At 41.2% G+C, this 16706-nt stretch overlaps 3 protein-coding genes across 23 annotated transcripts in view; 1 reads left to right on the forward strand and 2 right to left on the reverse strand.

Annotated features, from left to right (window-relative positions):
• Window positions 1–232: 232 nt before the first annotated feature.
• Window positions 233–2514, reverse strand: bag2 (BCL2 associated athanogene 2). The gene is given in 3 exon segments (NM_001141403.1): window positions 233–933; window positions 1702–1811; window positions 2348–2514. Coding segments are annotated over 3 exon segments (630 nt in total). The 5' UTR covers window positions 2473–2514; the 3' UTR covers window positions 233–538.
• A 357-nt stretch (window positions 2515–2871) lies between these two features.
• znf451 (zinc finger protein 451) lies at window positions 2872–16218 on the reverse strand. Of its 3 annotated transcripts, none has more exons than NM_001374786.1 (14): window positions 16203–16218; window positions 15499–15602; window positions 14878–14937; window positions 9954–10037; window positions 9321–9434; window positions 9110–9218; window positions 8766–8916; window positions 8531–8657; window positions 7779–7938; window positions 7335–7482; window positions 4861–6359; window positions 4679–4756; window positions 3901–3975; window positions 2872–3138 (listed from the first exon to the last, which is right to left on the reverse strand). In NM_001374786.1, the coding sequence occupies exons 3-14, from the start codon at window positions 14926–14928 to the stop codon at window positions 3098–3100; spliced, it is 2637 nt and encodes an 878-aa protein (NP_001361715.1). In that variant the 5' UTR covers window positions 14929–14937; window positions 15499–15602; window positions 16203–16218; the 3' UTR covers window positions 2872–3097. The 3 variants fall into 3 exon arrangements, with proteins under 3 accessions (NP_001361715.1, XP_014035598.1, XP_082826472.1); XM_014180123.3 differs by lacking the exon at window positions 16203–16218 and adding an exon at window positions 3342–3369 and having other exon boundaries at window positions 15499–15606; XM_082970346.1 differs by lacking the exon at window positions 16203–16218 and having other exon boundaries at window positions 15499–15605.
• The window catches only part of dst (dystonin), a 188399-nt gene continuing 187844 nt past the window's right edge, over window positions 16152–16706 (forward strand). For 6 of the 19 annotated variants that reach the window (XM_045710348.2, XM_082970557.1, XM_082970564.1 and 3 more), the window contains exon 1: window positions 16154–16464. In XM_045710348.2, the coding sequence (XP_045566304.2) occupies window positions 16284–16464 (181 nt within the window). In that variant the 5' untranslated portion in view covers window positions 16154–16283. Of the gene's footprint in view, window positions 16465–16706 lie in introns of all 19 variants that reach the window. The other 13 variants (XM_082970556.1, XM_082970565.1, XM_082970566.1 and 10 more) reach the window with 6 other exon arrangements.

Raw genomic sequence — 16706 nt, forward strand, 5'->3', positions numbered from 1 at the left:
GTCTCAGTACCTTGCCTTGTGTTTTCAGTTAGGTTGTGACCTGGGCTTACAGTAATGACCTGAGAGTAGCAAAACATGTCAAGGATTAAGAATTAAGATGTAAATGATCACATTAAGACGGTTAAACAAAAACAATGTGTGGCAGCCTGAGTGCTTATTGAAACTACATAAGGCAGTGTGTAGGTAACTGAACTGACATTCAAAACAATAATGTGACAATGTTAGTAATGTTAAGATGTGTAATACTTTTTTATATGCAATATTTATGGTGACAGAGTTTGAGTGACATTAGTGGTAGTAGAATACAGTGGTAGTCATAAGGACTTTTCAAATGTTCAAGGCAAAGCACTTTAAAGGTTCAAATTATATTGAACGGACAATATGCATATGCCTTATGCCATGACAGGAAGACGGGCGGATGCTATCTTTCACTATTTATGGGAAATAATAGTATGGTAATGAGGAGTTTGGTCTCCCAATGTATTATGACTTTCTATTAATTAGGGCTGTTAGGGGGGTTTAATCGGTATGAGTGCCTTCATTTGCCATTGGCACTGTTTAAGTCATCCACTTTCTGATGATCCATTATCTTGATATTCTTCTCAGCATTATCCACTTTCCTTATCAGAGTTTCCAGCCTCCTCTTGATTTTTTTCTGATCTTCCAGGGCGCAGGTGATGACGATCGTCTGGAATTTTGTATCGATAGGAACCGGTGGTGCCTCGGTCACACAGGCAGCGTGCAGTGCCATCAGGCGCTTTCTGGCCCCTTCCATGTCGTCAAGCAACTTTGCAGCAAGCTCATCAATCAAAGAGGTAGCCTTGTGTAACGCATCCTCCTGTGTGGAGTTTCTAATGATTTCCACTGATATTTCAACTGTCAGCGTCCTACCCAGAAGACGGTTAGCAGTTAAAGATAGTTCCTCTCTCTCTCCTGAAAAAGAGAGATAGAAGTGTTATCAGATGTTGGTGTTAAAGGCCAGGTGCAGTCAAAAAATGTATTATCCTATGTTTTATATATATATATATATATATATATATATATATATATATATATAGGAATAGTACTGTAAAATTGTGAAATCATGAGCTAAATTAGGTAATAGACCAATAAGAGAGTTCCAAACCTCTGCCAATAACAGCTCATTTTCAGTTTTCCCCTCCCCACTTAAACCACTCCCAGGCAGTACTAGCAACATTCTTGGTTGAGAAATTGCTCTTTTTGATATATATATATTACATTTTAATTGAAAACAATCACAGTAAGGTGCTTAATTGTTACCCAGAAATGATTTGATATTGAGATAAAAACGGCTGCATTGGACCTTTAACAGAACAGTTCACTAAAGTAAAAGTTTGTCAGAAGTACCAAAACCTTACAGAAGTTCTGTCAAGAAGAATTCCTGTCTATGCCATAAAAGTAGATTAGGATAGCCATGCCACCCCACATGGGGAATTGCATGGTGCTTACCTTTCCCGTGCATTTTGGATTGAGGTAGGCTGTATAGCTGGATTTGCAAAAGTCATGACAGGACTTGGACTCAACCTAAGACCCCTTTTGAGATCTTAAAACATCAGTGAGTGAACTATCACTTTAAATAAGAATTTCAACCAGTGAAGTGTCCCTTTGTTTCATCCAAATGTATGCTATATAGGCATAAGTTATCCAACCTGAGATATCTGATGGCTGTCAAACACATACCGTCACAAATACTGCGCATTTCTTCACTATTCTTTATGGACTGGATCATATCAAGCAAGCACTCTCTCTCCTGTTCCATTGAAGTCGCGGCTTCGCGTAAAGCCTCCACCCTAAAACAGATGTCATTGTCATGAGATATTTCGCTGGGTTATGTATGGTAAGTGTTACTACGTGACTCAGAGAAAGTTGTGATCATATTATTCATTATTCCATTGCATATTCCACAACTGTTTCTCGGTGTTGATTTAAAAAAAAAAAAATGTACAGCTGTTTAAATAAGGTTATGATATGTTATTTCAAAATGACAATCTGGCACCGTAAAATATTCAAATAAACCACCGTTGTAAATAATACGGTCATGGCGTGCACTGAAGAGTGCACACGTATTCAGAGAACTTTCTTCCTTCTTCCACTGGCACCGTCTACTGCTTTCTATGTTTAGAATCAGTTTACACAAGCTGTTGCATGGAACCATAGAGATTGTGTAGCCGAATACCGTGTGTATTCTTCAAAGAAACTAGACAAACAAATGCATATGATAGCGTTACAGTAGCCTAAAATGACAAGTGTGCACTCTGTATTTACAACAAGGATGAATTGTCTTCTCTATACAGTATTCAGGCCAGCTGTCTGTAAAATAGCCTACCTTATTTCCAGCTGGTCCAAACTTTCCAGTAGTCGTCCGGAGCGATCTGCCATAGACATTGATCTGCTGAATTTGCCATTAGCGGCTTCAGTCATTTTAGCCTGGTGGATTTTCGCTTGTGCCATAGTTAGTATAATGATCTCCCTCGAGATGAAATTCAAATGGACACCTAACGGTGCACTAGCTGGTCCCAAGAGCACAACCTAGAGGTTTCTGCTTGACAGACAGCGCCATAGAGTAAACATTTCCAAACATGGGCTGGAACTTCCCTTGCTGTTTTTACCGACCCATCAGACGGGATTGAGGATTGCACTTCTGGAAAGTTCAAGAGGGTGGGATTCTTTCTGCACTGCAGCCAGTAGAACGACCTAATCTTGCCTAGCTAAATAAAGGTTATATATATATATAATATATATAATATATATATATATAAATAAAAAATAACGACCTAATCTAATTTACTTGTTGACAATATCCAGACATCCAATGATTAATGTTAAAAGTTCAAAGAAAGAGACAAGGAAAATACTTAACATCTTTATTTAAAAAGAGCTCTGAACATGTGATAAAGATGCATACACGGTATGCCTCAACATAATCTTTACAGTTCATATGTTACTACAGTTATTACTGTGTAATCACATAGGTATAAGGGTGTCATAAAGTGTAACGATTTTGAAAGTAGCTGATATGTTACACGTGCCATAAATCTAAATAAATGACAGGCTACCAGAAAGTAACATTTGCTGATCAGTATTCAAGAAGGCTTCTTTTGAGAGCTTCCTCCATCTCTGTGAAGATAAATTGGGGGGGCACAACAGGAAAAAAAATTATCAAATAATGTCAACTTAAATAAGAAATATAACTGTCGCAAAAACACAAGAGACTACCATCTCAAAACCATCCAAAAAGTGTTCATGCTGTTCTCTACACCAACTATCTGAATATCCCAGTGTGCATTAAACGTCACTATGATTTGATTAGACATACTCACACTAAGGTTATTCTTCAAGCATGTAACGCTGGTTAAAAAAAAGAGAGGTATCATCTTGTTTTTATTATGCTACATCTACATCACCAGATTGGGCAACCGCTTCAAACTCTTCAGAACCTTTCTGGCCATTCAAATAAGGCAGTATGCAATAGGGATTGGCTGATATATGATTCAATCGAATATTGTGAAGTTCAAGACGATATATTGTGATGTGCAAGACTATACTGTATTTGAACTTTACAAATCAACACTGTGCAGTTTTACCAGTTAGGCTCTATCAATATGTTGAAAATGAAGTCTAAATGAATGAACTAAGCCTTATTTTTTTGCCACACAAAGATTATTTCATGAGAATGTGACTATAAAAAATAAAAAAAAGCACTGCCTGGAATTACTTAGTCATTACCGGCGCAAAACAATTATCGGATATCGTGATATTTGGAGTAGCATATCGTAGAAGAGGTCTAACCTAAACATCTCCCAACTCTAACGTGTAAACTAAAATGGAACCACTGAAAAGGTCCTCAAATAAACAAAGATAAGTAAAGGTGTTACACACCAATATCAAAGTCAGTTGGCTCTCTTGCTTCTTCTGCACTTAAAGCCAAGGCACGCTTCATTTCCTCAGATTCATCTGAAACACAATGGAAATGGACAAAAAAAAAAGAGAATCTCAGTTTTTAAAAAAAAACAGAACTTTAGGAAACATTTCTAAGAAACCTTCTATAGCTATTTAATATCTATGGTAGATGTCCTTCACCAAATCACTGAACAGAACAAGATACAAGAAACCTTCTATAGCTATTTAATATCTATGGTAGATGTCCTTCACCAAATCACTGAACAGACCAAGATACAAGAAACCTTCTATAGCTATTTAATATCTATGGTAGATGTCCTTCACCAAATCACTGAACAGAACAAGATACAAGAAACCTTCTATAGCTATTTAATATCTATGGTAGATGTCCTTCACCAAATCACTGAACAGACCAAGATACAAGAAACCTTCTATAGCTATTTAATATCTATGGTAGATGTCCTTCACCAAATCACTGAACAGACCAAGATACAAGAAACCTTCTATAGCTATTTTACATTTTAGTCATTTAGCAGACGCTCTCATCCAGAGCAACATAAAGGAGCAATTAGGGTTAAGTGCCTTGCTCAAGGGTACATCAACAGATTTTTCAGCTAGTCGGCTCACGTATTCAAACCAGCAAACTTTCGGTTACAGGCCCAACGCTCTTAACCACTAGGCTAGCTGCAGCTATGTAATGTCTACTGTCGATGTCATTCACCAAATCACTGCAGATCAGCAAACAAAAAAGAATCACCTCTATGGGGTTCAGTGTCATCTCTGACCTCATCCAAGTTCACAGCGACGGCATGTTTCATATCTTCAAACTCCTCCACTATAAAATAAACAATGAGAAATCAAATCAGTTTTCTAAAACCAGGAATGTCAGTGCAGTGGAAATGAATCACAGAACACAGTCCAAACTCAAAACAGACTTGCCATTCACTTCCGGTTTAATCTCCACAGCAGCCAGTGTCTTAACAGCGGAGGAAGCTGCTGCCTTCTCCGTACGACTCTCACCTCCATCTCTAGAGCTGGAGCAAGGCTCCAGAAAGCAGTGCTGGGAGTGGTAGTGGTTATGGAAACTGGGCACGTCGTTATGACTTTCCTGACAGGATCCACACACCACGTCAAATGTCTTCTCTAGCCCCAAGGCTTCGTGTTGAGAGTGGACATGAGTCTTAATCTGAGAAAAGGAGGCTACCTTGATGTCGCATGGTGCACATACAAAGCTGCATTTGTCTTCACTGGACAGCCGCTTCATGCATCGTGTGAAAGTAGCCTTCCTTTCGTCTTTGGCCTTTTCTGACGACATGCATGGACACAGACATTCACTGGTTGTTGCCAGTTGACTGGAGTTGTAGTTTTCAGCCTCAGTGGGTCTATCAACCTCAGGCACATCCATGAGGTAGTAGTCCTTACTGTGCAGGCTTCTATAGTGCTCCTGGAACTCCCCCTCAGTGTCATACTGCATGCTGTCACAGAGCCCGCAGAAGTAGCGTGTCACTATTTGGTTGCTGTGCTCGTTCACACAGTGCCTGCGTAAGGTGTCCTCCTTGAAGAACTTCTGTGGGCAGTGGCCACAGGCAAACCTCTGGAAACTGTGGTTTCTCACATCTCTGCAGTGCTTGTGCACGGCTCGCTCCGAGTCAAAGATGTCCTCACACATTCTGCACAGCCACCTCTCGTCCTGTTTGGGGAGACGTGTGGGAGTTGTAGTTCTAGCCCTGGGCTCAGGTCTGCCACTGGTGGAGGGTTTGGAATAGGAGATGGGAGCAGGCTCCTTGTCTGATACCTCTCTTTCCCTGAAGTAAGTGTGTCCACTGTGGGTCTCTGACACATGCAACAGGATGTCCTCGTGACGTGGCATGTCCACCTTGCACAGCCGGCAGTGGAATAGGAAGTTTGAGAGGTGGGCGCCGCCGTGAAAGCGGCTCATGTGCAGGCGAGTGATGGACGACTCACCCATATGCTTTCCACACACACCACATTGATGGAATATCTGATTGGCATCTAAAAGGTGCTTGCTAGCCATAGCCTCCTCTGAAAAGCGCTGGCCACATTCACAGAACCATGCCACTATCGAGACACTCGTTGAGGGCCCGGCACTGCCTTTCAAAGTTCCCCCGCGTCTCTGGCGCTTGGCTGGGTATCCAACAGAATCACCTCTCTCCTTGTCCCTCTTCTGTGACGGGGCAACCGCAGCCCTCTTGGCGTGTTGGATTTCATAGAAATTGCTGTAGTGCAGAATCGCCCTTTCCATGGTGCTGTTGACCTCAGTAATGTGCTGACTCAATTCTTTGTGCCTTTCAACTTCACCTTGGGTGAGGAACAGTTTGCAACACACAGAGCACTGGCCCAGCACTTGCAGTTGTTTCATAACCTGCACCACTGTTTTCTCTGCCTCAGCCCTGGCACCGCCCTCTCTGCACTCCACACTGAGGGACAAGAATAACATTAACAAAATGACAAATAAGATGATTTATCCATATGAAGGAAGTGAGATGTTGAATATGTATGCCTGTTATTGATTTATTTTCTAATACACAGACAAACTGTGTATGAACAATATGTACCTACTGTTACGGATACCGGTATCCTGTGTATGTATCCTGTGTGTGTGTATTTCTTTTCTCTCCTTCTCCCCTCACAGGTGGCAATCATTCCCCAATCAGTCATCAATCAGTCAGTAATCAGTAGACACCTGCTTCTTTCCATTACCCTGTCACATCCCTTTCCCTTGGTTTAAAACCCCAGTGAGTTGTTTTCTCTAGAGCTCAATCTCTCTGTGTTTCGATCTCTCTGTGTCAATCAATCTCTCTCTCTCTTTGTAAGCTAGATCTTTCTTTTGTTTTGCACCTACGTGTCACATTTGTCCGGTACCTGTGAGTATTGTTTTGTTGTAGTGTTTGACTGTTTGTTTGATGGTGGGAAAAGGGGGTACCAAGACAAGTCGCCCATGGGCATACACTACCTGTAGGAATACTTTGTCTAAGAACACTAGTTAGAACTGGGTGGACCACCCACTGTATTTTTGGTTAGTTAGCTAGCTGTTATTGAAGTAGGCTAGTCTAGCTTAGGGGTGTTTTTGGATTATTGTTTCTTTCCTTGGGTCCAGCTCAGCCCCTCTTCCCGCCCCTCTTTACCGTGTGTTTAAAAAATAAACCCTGAGAGTTTGACGGTAAATTTAAGTTGTCTGTGGTTTTTGTTCTCACTGTTCCTTTTCACTATTATAATTTGCATGAGTTATGTTACGGGTCTCATTTCCATCCACCCTAGACTGCAGGGCCAAAGGGATTCGTAACACCTACACTGTAATTATACCTGCCTATGTAACAACCATGTAATTGCATGTACACTAACGCCATACCGAGTTCAAAAGTACACAAACACATACAGATATAAAAACTTACTTGAAGTGGGCCTGTGCTTCCATGTGTGAGTTAAGCCCCTTTCGGCATGTTGTACATCTCACGCTGAATGAAACCTCCTTACATAAAGCAGTAAGACGATTCTTCGCATATCGTGGGATGGGAACTGGCAATGCTGTCCCTGTAGTTTCTTTTGTTCAGAAAGAGAACAAAATAGCTGGTGTCATGTTTCAATAGAGCTTACAAACTAATAGCAGTGTATTGGTTATCCTGTCCAAGCACTATTCATTCGCACAACCTATCTGCTCTACATGCAGATAACTAGTAATGCCACTAACAGCATAAAGAGAGTGCATATGCCACTTATCTTTGCTCTTTCCGCCTAAATCCAATTTTCCTGAGCGGAATATTTAGTGTTGATGCAGATTCATATCCTTGTTTACATGATTGATGATACTTAGAGTGGGAGAGGCAGTTAAGGCTTACCACTCATGATGATGGACTGAGAGAAGTGTTTTTTGGCCGACATGTGATGGAGGCACATGTCCCTGGTGTAGAACAGGAAGTAGCAGGCAGGGCAGGCGAAGCAGACGATGGACTGGCAGGTCTGACTGTGGTCATGGTCTTCATTAGGTGAGGAGGACAGCTAAACAAAATAACAATTTCCCCACACAATGAAAATTCATACTTTTTTTAGCTAGATTGAAATGTGTGTGCATTATCTGTGGTTGAAAACTTAAAACAAGAATATTAAAGTATTCATTTTAATTTAATATTTTTTTAATCTTAAGAGACATAATAGTATGGCAACTACCCCCAAATAATTTATCTTCCTCATTGGTTTTTAGTGCCACCAAGTGTATATCACAGCTAAATGCTGCTCTCTACTGCTTTGGTAGAGATGGACATCCAGTTCCTCCATCCAATAACAAAAGCTGTTGCAGGAATGTGAAGTATTGTTACATTGTTTACCTTTTTAACCTCCAATTTTAAAACAGGAAGACACTACTGTGTGAAGGTGGTCGGCCGGACGGACTACTTGTAGGTAAAAATCTACTTTATAGTTTGAAACGGCATTCAGAAATGTCATTTTTCCCCTCATGGTACTTGATTCCTTTACGTTAGGAATATTGACAGGTAGAATTCTTGCATAGAGCACATTTGAATGACATGTGACTGAACACAATTGAAAGTGCTGTCATCTTCTAACAGCAGTTGATTTTACAGGCACAACCAACCATTGACTGCTGATGCACCCTCCAAGCCTCTTTGGTTTCAAAATGCAGACCACAGGCAACGCAAGCAAACAGCTCAGTTGGGCTTCCTTTCAGGTAGATGGTCGGATCACAAGGAGAGTGGTCAAACCTGCAAACACAAAGAAAAAAGTATTTCTCAAGGCAACTCATGGCTAAAATATAAGTTGGTTGTTTATTATGCATAATTGTTACAGAAATATAAATCTCATTATCTAACCTTTTCAAGTGACCTTCCAGGAGAGGCACGTTGTCATAAACCCGACCACAGTTGATCACTGGACAGGTATGTGTAGATGAGCTACTGGTAGGAAAGGGGACCTGTCTGCGTCTCCAGCTAGCTCCAGTATTGATGATACCAGGTTTCACACCTGGGAACAGACAATGGTAAGACTGAGATGCTGCTTTTCTAACAAATGAAGTTAAACTTTGTGTGTGCTAGTTGGGGCCGTTCATTAAATGTCTCGGAGTAAGTATGCTGATCACTTTAGATCCTAGATCAGCATTCCTACGCTGAGACATTTTATGAATACGGGTCCAGAACTCTAGTACAAGAGACATTACCTGGCATCTTTAACCACATGTCCACACAGCGCTTGGCATCATATGCATGTCCATTGGGACTAAATGCCAGTTCCTGCCGCCCATGAGCCTTTTGTGAGATTTGCTTCTCCTGAAATAATGCGAGCAGAGACAATAGCACCCATAAAAGACAAGTGCAGAACAAGCTTCAAATGGTTAATATGATTATCATACCAGCTTGAAGTGTCCTTACCTTGAAGGCTTTACACTTCTCTGCTCTTTCCTTTTTCTCCACAGCGACTTGCTGAGCCAGTCTGTCCAAAGTGGAGGTGACCTGAGCCTTCTGTCGCTCAATCTCATCTTCAATCTTTACAATAAAAAATAAAAAAGTGAACATTATATACTACTTACATAACAATAACATTTTACATTTCATTTTTGTTGTACTTTTACCCCATTTTCTCCCCAATTTCGTGATATCCAATTGGTTGTTACAGTCTTGTCCCATCGCTGCAACTCCACTACGGACTCGGGAGAGGCGAAGGTCGAGAGCCATGTGTCCTCCGAAACACGACCCTGCCAAGCCACACTGCTTCTTGACACACTGCTCGCTTAACCCGGAAGCCAGCTGCACCAATATGTCGGGGGAAACACCGTCCAGCTGGCGACCGAAGTCGGCTTGCAGGCGCCCAGCCCGCCACAAGGAGTCGCTAGAGTGCGAAGGGACAAGGAAATCACGACCGGCCAAACCCGGACCTAAAGGCCAGCTGTGACACGGCCTGGGATCGAACCCGGGCTGTTACTTTTTTAACTGGTCTTCCATCAACCTTTCCATATGTCATTACAGTTTGGATTTAATTTATTATCTTTCACTTGACACACTCACTGTCTCTGCCATGGGTAAACTTTCATCGTCTTCGCCCTCACTCAGTAAATCAATACACTCCAGTACAGGTCTGAGTGGAGCCTCCTGAAACAAAATAGTTAAATGGATGAGACACTGTCTGACACTGTCTCTAATACACTGTCGACTCACTTAGACACTGTCTGATTTTTGTAGAAGAATACGGGACAGTTGTATAACAATGTGGGAACTGTAGTAGATTACCTAATCTGACTCAAACATCCAAGTTTGGGTCAATTTCAATTCAACTAATGCATAGGATGAAAATGTGTAGCCCTTTACACTTGTACCCCTATAAGGGTTGAAAATGGCAGATTTGGAAACTGATAAGCGCCTAAATTGGAACAGTTGCTGTAGAGTAACATGCTATAAATTACATCAGAGCTCAGGCTCTGCGCTTCATATGCGACAAGAAGTTGCCCCCATCCCTCCTCCATTTTTGCTTGTCTGAGTGAGGAAAATGCTGTAAATTAAAAGGACTCAGTGTATTTTAAAAGATGAGACTGAGGATTATAATAAATACCACTTTGATGTCATACAAGCAAGCCAAACACCTGTGACTCCAAATGTGCACTTTACATTTCCATTTAAAACTCATGTCATATACAGTGTCAACGTTTATGATCACTATGTTTGACGCCATGTCATCTAGTAAATGTACGTCATACCCTGGGTTGTTCTGAACAGAATGAGCCTGTTTGTCTATTGGAAAGAAAATTTGCCACGGAACCCGGCTATCGGCAAATGCGGCAAAAAGTACAGTACATATCAAATGCACATTAAAATCAACAGTGTAATTTTTGGATTCAGTCTTGTGTCAGGTGAACTGTTGTGTCGTGTCAACCAATGTCATTTTGTAATTTGGGTGAACTATCCCTTTAACCTTGAGGGTGGGGGGGGGGTTAAAAAAAAATAATAAAAAGAAAGAATTATCACCTAATAGCAGGAACAGCATCATCTATATCAGGATGTAGATTGGGACCTAAAATGAACAACTTAAACTACTAATTGCTCTGCACAGGATAAAAAAATATATGAATAAACATTGATTATATAAATATCAATAAATGTTAGAATCACCTTTGGCAGTGATTACAGCTGTGTAAGTCTAAGAGCTTTGTGCACCTGGATTGTGCAACATTTGCCCATTATTATTTTTAAAATTCTTCAATCACTATCTTCTTGGTAAGCAACTCCAGTGTAGATTTGGTCTTGTGTTTTAGGTTATTGTCCTGCTGAAAGGCAAATTCATCTCCCAGTGTCTGGTGGAAAGCAGACAACCATGTTTTCCTGTAGGATTTTGCCTGTGCTTAGCTCCATTCCGTTTATTTTTTTTATCCTGAAAAACTGCCCAATCTATAACGATTACAAGCATACCCATAACATGATGCAGCAACCACTATGTTTGAAAATATGGAGAGTGGTACTCAGTAAGGTGTTGAGTTGAATTTGCCCCAAACATAACACTGTGTTCAGGACAATAAGTTAATTGCTTTGCAACATTTTTAGCAGTATTACTTAGTGCCTTGGATGCATGTTAAAAGACACAAGAGACAATAATACAAGAAACAACACTTCTGTAGCTTGTCAACTATGTGTCTGTCTATCCCTGTTCTCTCCCCTCTGCACAGGCCATACAAACGCTTCACACCGCGTGGCCGCTGCCACTCTAACCTGGTGGTCCCAGCGTGCACGACCCACGTGGAGTTCCAGGTCTCCGGCAGCCTCTGGAACTGCCGGTCTGCAGCCAACAAGGCTGAGTTCATCTCAGCCTATGCTGCCCTCCAGTCCCTAGACTTCCTGGCGCTGACGGAAACATGGATTACCACAGATAACACTGCTACTCCTACTGCTCTCTCTTCGTCTGCCCACGTGTTCTCGCATACCCCTAGAGCATCGAGCCAGCGGGGTGGTGGCACTGGAATCCTCATCTCTCCCAAGTGGACATTCTCTCTTTCTCCCCTGACCCATCTGTCTATCTCCTCATTTGAATTCCATGCTGTCACAGTTACCAGCCCTTTCAAGCTTAACATCCTTATCATTTATCGCCCTCCAGGTTCCCTTGGAGAGTTCATCAATGAGCTTGACGCCTTGATAAGTTCCTTTCCTGAAGATGGCTCACCGCTCACAGTTCTGGGTGACTTTAACCTCCCCACGTCTACCTTTGACTCATTCCTCTCTGCCTCCTTCTTTCCACTCCTCTCCTCTTTTGACCTCACCCTCTCACCTTCCCCCCCTACTCACAAGGCAGGCAATATGCTTGACCTCATCTTTACTAGATGCTGTTCTTCCACTAATCTCATTGCAACTCCCCTCCAAATCTCCGACCACTACCTTGTATCCTTTTCCCTCTTGCTCTCATCCAGCACTTCTCACTCTGCCCCTACTCGGATGGTATTTTCCTTTTCAGACCCTTTATTCAGTACTTTGTTGAAGCACCTGTGGCAACGATTGCAGCCTCGAGTCTAAAGTATGACGCTACAAGCTTGGCACACCTGTATTTGGGGAGTTTCTCCCATTCTTCTCTGCAGATCCTCTCAAGAGCTGTCAGGTTGGAAGGGGAGCATTGCTGTACAGCTATTTTTAGGTCTCTCCAGAGATGACCGATCGCGTTCCAAGTCTAGGCTCTGGCTGGGCCACTCAAGGACATTCAGAGACTGTCCCAAAGCCACTCTTGCATTATCTTGGCTGTGTGCTTAGGGTCATTGTCCTGTTGGAAGGTGAACCTACACCCCAGTCTGAGGTCCTGAGCGCTTTGGAGCAGGATTTCATCAAGGATCTCTCTGTACTTTGCTCCATTCATCTTTCCCTCAATCCTGACTAGTTTTCAGTCCCTGCCGCTGAAAAACATCCCCACAGCATGATGCTGCCACCACCATGCTTCACCGTAGCCAGTTTTCCTCCAGATGTGACGCTTGACATTCAGGCCAGAGTTCAATCTTGGTTTCATCAGACCAGAGTCTTTAGATGGCTTTTGGCAAACTCCAAGCGAGCTGTCATGTGCCTTCTACTAAGGAGTGGCTTCCGCCTGGCCACTCTACCATAAAGGCCTGATTGGTGGAGTGCTGCAGAGATGGTTGTCCTTCTGGAAGTTTCTCCCATTTCCACAGAGGAATTCTAGAGCTCTGTCAGAGTGACCATCGGATTCTTGTCCTTTCCAAATCATGTCCATTGAATTTACCACAGGTTGACTCAAATCAAGTTGTAGAAATGGATCAATGGAAACTGGATGCACCGGAGCTCAATGTCGAGTCTCATAGCAAAGGGTCTGAACACTTATGTAAATAAGGTATTTCTGTTTACGCTTTGTCGTTATGGGGTAGTGTGTGTAGATTGCTGAGGAAAAGCATTTATTTAATCAATTTTAGAATAAGGCTGTAACGTAACAAAATTTGGAAAAAGGCAAAGGGTCTGAATACTTTCCGAAGGCACTATAATTGTATGTGTGGGGTGCAGAGATTAGGTATTTATTTTAAAAACACATGTGAAATACTATTATTGCACAGAGTGAGTCCATGCAACTTGTTTAGCAAATGTTTACTCCTGAACTTATGTACTGTAGACATGCCATAACAAAGGGGTTGAATACTTATTGACTCAAGACATTCCAGCTTTTCATTTTTTATTAATTTGTAAAAATGTCAAAGTGGAATAATGTTTTTTGACATTATGGGGTAGTGTGTAGGCCATGACAAAAATTCTACATTTAATTGATTTTAACATCTTAAACGTAAGTAAATGTAATCTATGTAATTCCCAAAAGTAACTTTATCATGGGAGGGCCAAAAACACCTTTCTGGTAAAAATAGTTATTAATTGCTGAGGTGTAGTGACTTTTGAGAACACAAGCTCAAGTACACAGTACAAAAATGATAAATATATGAAATATTTTATATTATGCATTTCCTTTCCCCCCAAAACTGTATGAATATGGCTTGAAATTACATTTTGTCTAAATATAGTATAATACATTTATAAAATGACTAACTATAAGATTCCACCTTCCTTCTAACTGTAAAATACATATTTGTATATTTAGAGTTAGAGAAAAGGTTCATATTTTCTGAAGATCTCTTGATCAAAATGTTTGCCCCAACTGCTGTGAACGTCTCTCTGTCAATGATAAACAGAAAGTGTTTTTTGTGTAAAATCTATGAATCTCTCTCAGAATGTGCTACAGCGACAAAACCACTATCCTGCTGCTACGATGTAAGGATTCCAGGCATATGCGTTGTTAGTGGCTGTGACGTGGGTTCAGCCAGGGCTTGATGGACAGTCGGAAGAGTGAATGAAATGGAAGGAGGGACATTCCAGCTTAATGTGGTGTCAGATTTCACACAGGCAGAAGAGACATTCTCCTGTGTCCATGAGAATCAGGCCTACATCTAAATGCAAGCCATTTCGATCTATGGTGTCCACAGATTGATTTATAAGCAAAAATGTTGGTCAGAACCAGTACCAGAACCACAGAAGTCGCCTAAACTGGGGACTTTACATCTAAAAGGTTTTGAAATTCCGGCTGTAACAACAAAATGTGTAAAAAGTCAAGGGGAATACTTTCTGAAAGCACTGGGTTGGGACTGGTGCGGGGGTCTTACTCATTGTTAGAAAAAAAAAAGTTTGGTCCAAATCAGATTTTAGGTCCTATATATATTAAATATTATATGAATCCTATAAATTAAAAATGGCCAATTTGGGTGCAATCAATAAACTTAATTTCTCAGAGATTATATTTCAACAAAAGAATGTTGCAGGAATGCTAGCTAATCTTATCTGTTTCTAACTACAGAAACGATTTCAGAACAATATCTGATGATGGTGGGTGTCATGGCTTGCTGAAATTAGATGGAACAACATAGTAGAGAAACCTTTGAACCTTTGTTTCTGCAAATGACAAATCACTTACTGACACAAACTCCACCTCATCTTCATCTTCTGCTCCAGTCGGGGAGGACATTGATTTTATCTGGAGTAAAAAAAACGACATAACAAACAGACAGCTCACCCAAATCGAATCCCACTGATAATCAACATCATTATCCTCATCCAATTGTCAGTATGTCTTGCTGGGCTATGATGACCAATAAGTACATTGTAGCTATTAACATTGTAACAATCTTAAACACATGATAGTTAGCTACAATTACAATGTCACAAATTGTTTGTTTTCATGCAAGGGTTTTCCAATTTGCCATCACGTGTGTTCAACACTAGCTAGCTGGCTAGCTATAATCCATGCTAGCACTAGTGTTATTAACTGCTCCAATTCAACACTTTTGCTGGCTAGTTAGCTAGCTAAACTAGCTGAAACATTGTCGAACACAAGAACGAGGCAGCTTCCTTGGTCTAGCTAGCTAGCTAGCTAACGATAGTTAGCAGGTCACAGTGCACAACAAGCAGTCTATACTTTGCAGACATTATAAACGTATTTATTAGGTAAAACCATTTAGCCACCCAAGTAGTTTGATAACTAGATAATTGTCGTTAAAGTTAATTATGAAAATAAAAAGCACGAGCGGACACTCACCAAGAAGCGTTTTCGTGCAAAAGGGACGTTGATTTTCTGCGGGTGTTGCTGGGATTTGGAGTTCTAAGGAAAAGCGCACGGCGGAGCCACATAGTTTCGCAGTGCTGCTGTCGCATTGGGGGGAAAACAAAATTGTCGTGTCGACATTAATTAATTCATGAATTATAAAGGCAATTATTTTTCAGGGAAAAAAATTCACACTTTACTTTGGAGTCAGGTGGTCTATCAGACGCATTTGTCTTTAATCCAGGAAACCGATCAAGCTTAATGTTGACATAAATGTTATGTCAAAAACCTTTCCTCTGTGCTTTAGCCTAGCTTGGCATGGGCCTACTAACAATTCTCTATTATTAAGCAGAGTCATTTCATGACAATTAGGCCTGTGTTATTATAGTTTAGCCTTAGCCTATAAATAGCCTCGCATATTTAATACTACAGAATCATTAATGTATCATATATCAGAGACCAGGTTGATGATATAGATTGATCGTGATACTCAGTCCATATGCAGCATCTTTGCTGTGCCGAGCTCAGATGCCGATTCTCACTCCCCTTGCATGAGTTAAAAAAAAAAAAGCTATTCTGCTGAGTCATGTTTTGTTGCCTTACATTATTGAAATCAATAGAACTGAAGGATAGTCTGTAGTCTAGCCTATGTTTCGGGCTGCAATGAGACGTTCACTATATCCTGTCAATAATATTACCTTCGCTTTCAGTATATAGGGCAGCAAGCCCAGAGCCGGTTGTCTGTGCGCAGGAGGCGCTGCCCTACATCGCGTTTTATAATGATTGCTGCAGCGTTTTTGGTCTTATTGAGACCGTATAGTATTCAAGTTGTTTTGCTATTATTGTTGCTATTGCTGGGAACTATTGCAACAATTCTTTTTTTCTGTTGCTGGCATCGGAGGCTTCGTAACGGGAAACATCCCATAAAATCTGTGCTTTCAGGGCGCTCAAGGAGTCGCGGTGAGTAGAGGCGTCGTCAGCATCTTCAAGCAGTGCGGCTAATCCACCAAACCAAATGCGTGGCATGTCTGCAATATGTTCAAGCATTTTCACACGATTACCTGTTAAATAGGATATAGCCTAAAGTGTATCCTGTGCTATTTTAAGATACTTGACACACTTGAATCGCCATTATTTTCAGCAGATAAACATAGCATTGGCTACAGTTTAGTGTAGATTCACTGCTATGTGCATGGCCTTGA

The sequence above is a fragment of the Salmo salar genome, chromosome 28, assembly GCF_965601325.2.
Source record: "Salmo salar chromosome 28, fSalSal1, whole genome shotgun sequence".
Lineage (NCBI taxonomy): Eukaryota > Metazoa > Chordata > Actinopteri > Salmoniformes > Salmonidae > Salmo > Salmo salar.

Excerpts from the sequence above, each read along its gene's own strand:
- znf451 (NM_001374786.1), bottom strand. The coding sequence starts at position 14,928 with ATGTCCTCCCCGACTGGAGCAGAAGATGAAGATGAGGTGGAGTTTGTG. Across the intron at positions 9,219-9,320 it reads AGAAGTGTAAAGCCTTCAAG|GAGAAGCAAATCTCACAAAA; the intron begins GTAAGGACACTT and ends GCATTATTTCAG. Across the intron at positions 6,360-7,334 it reads GAAGCACAGGCCCACTTCAA|TGTGGAGTGCAGAGAGGGCG; the intron begins GTAAGTTTTTAT and ends CTTGTCCCTCAG.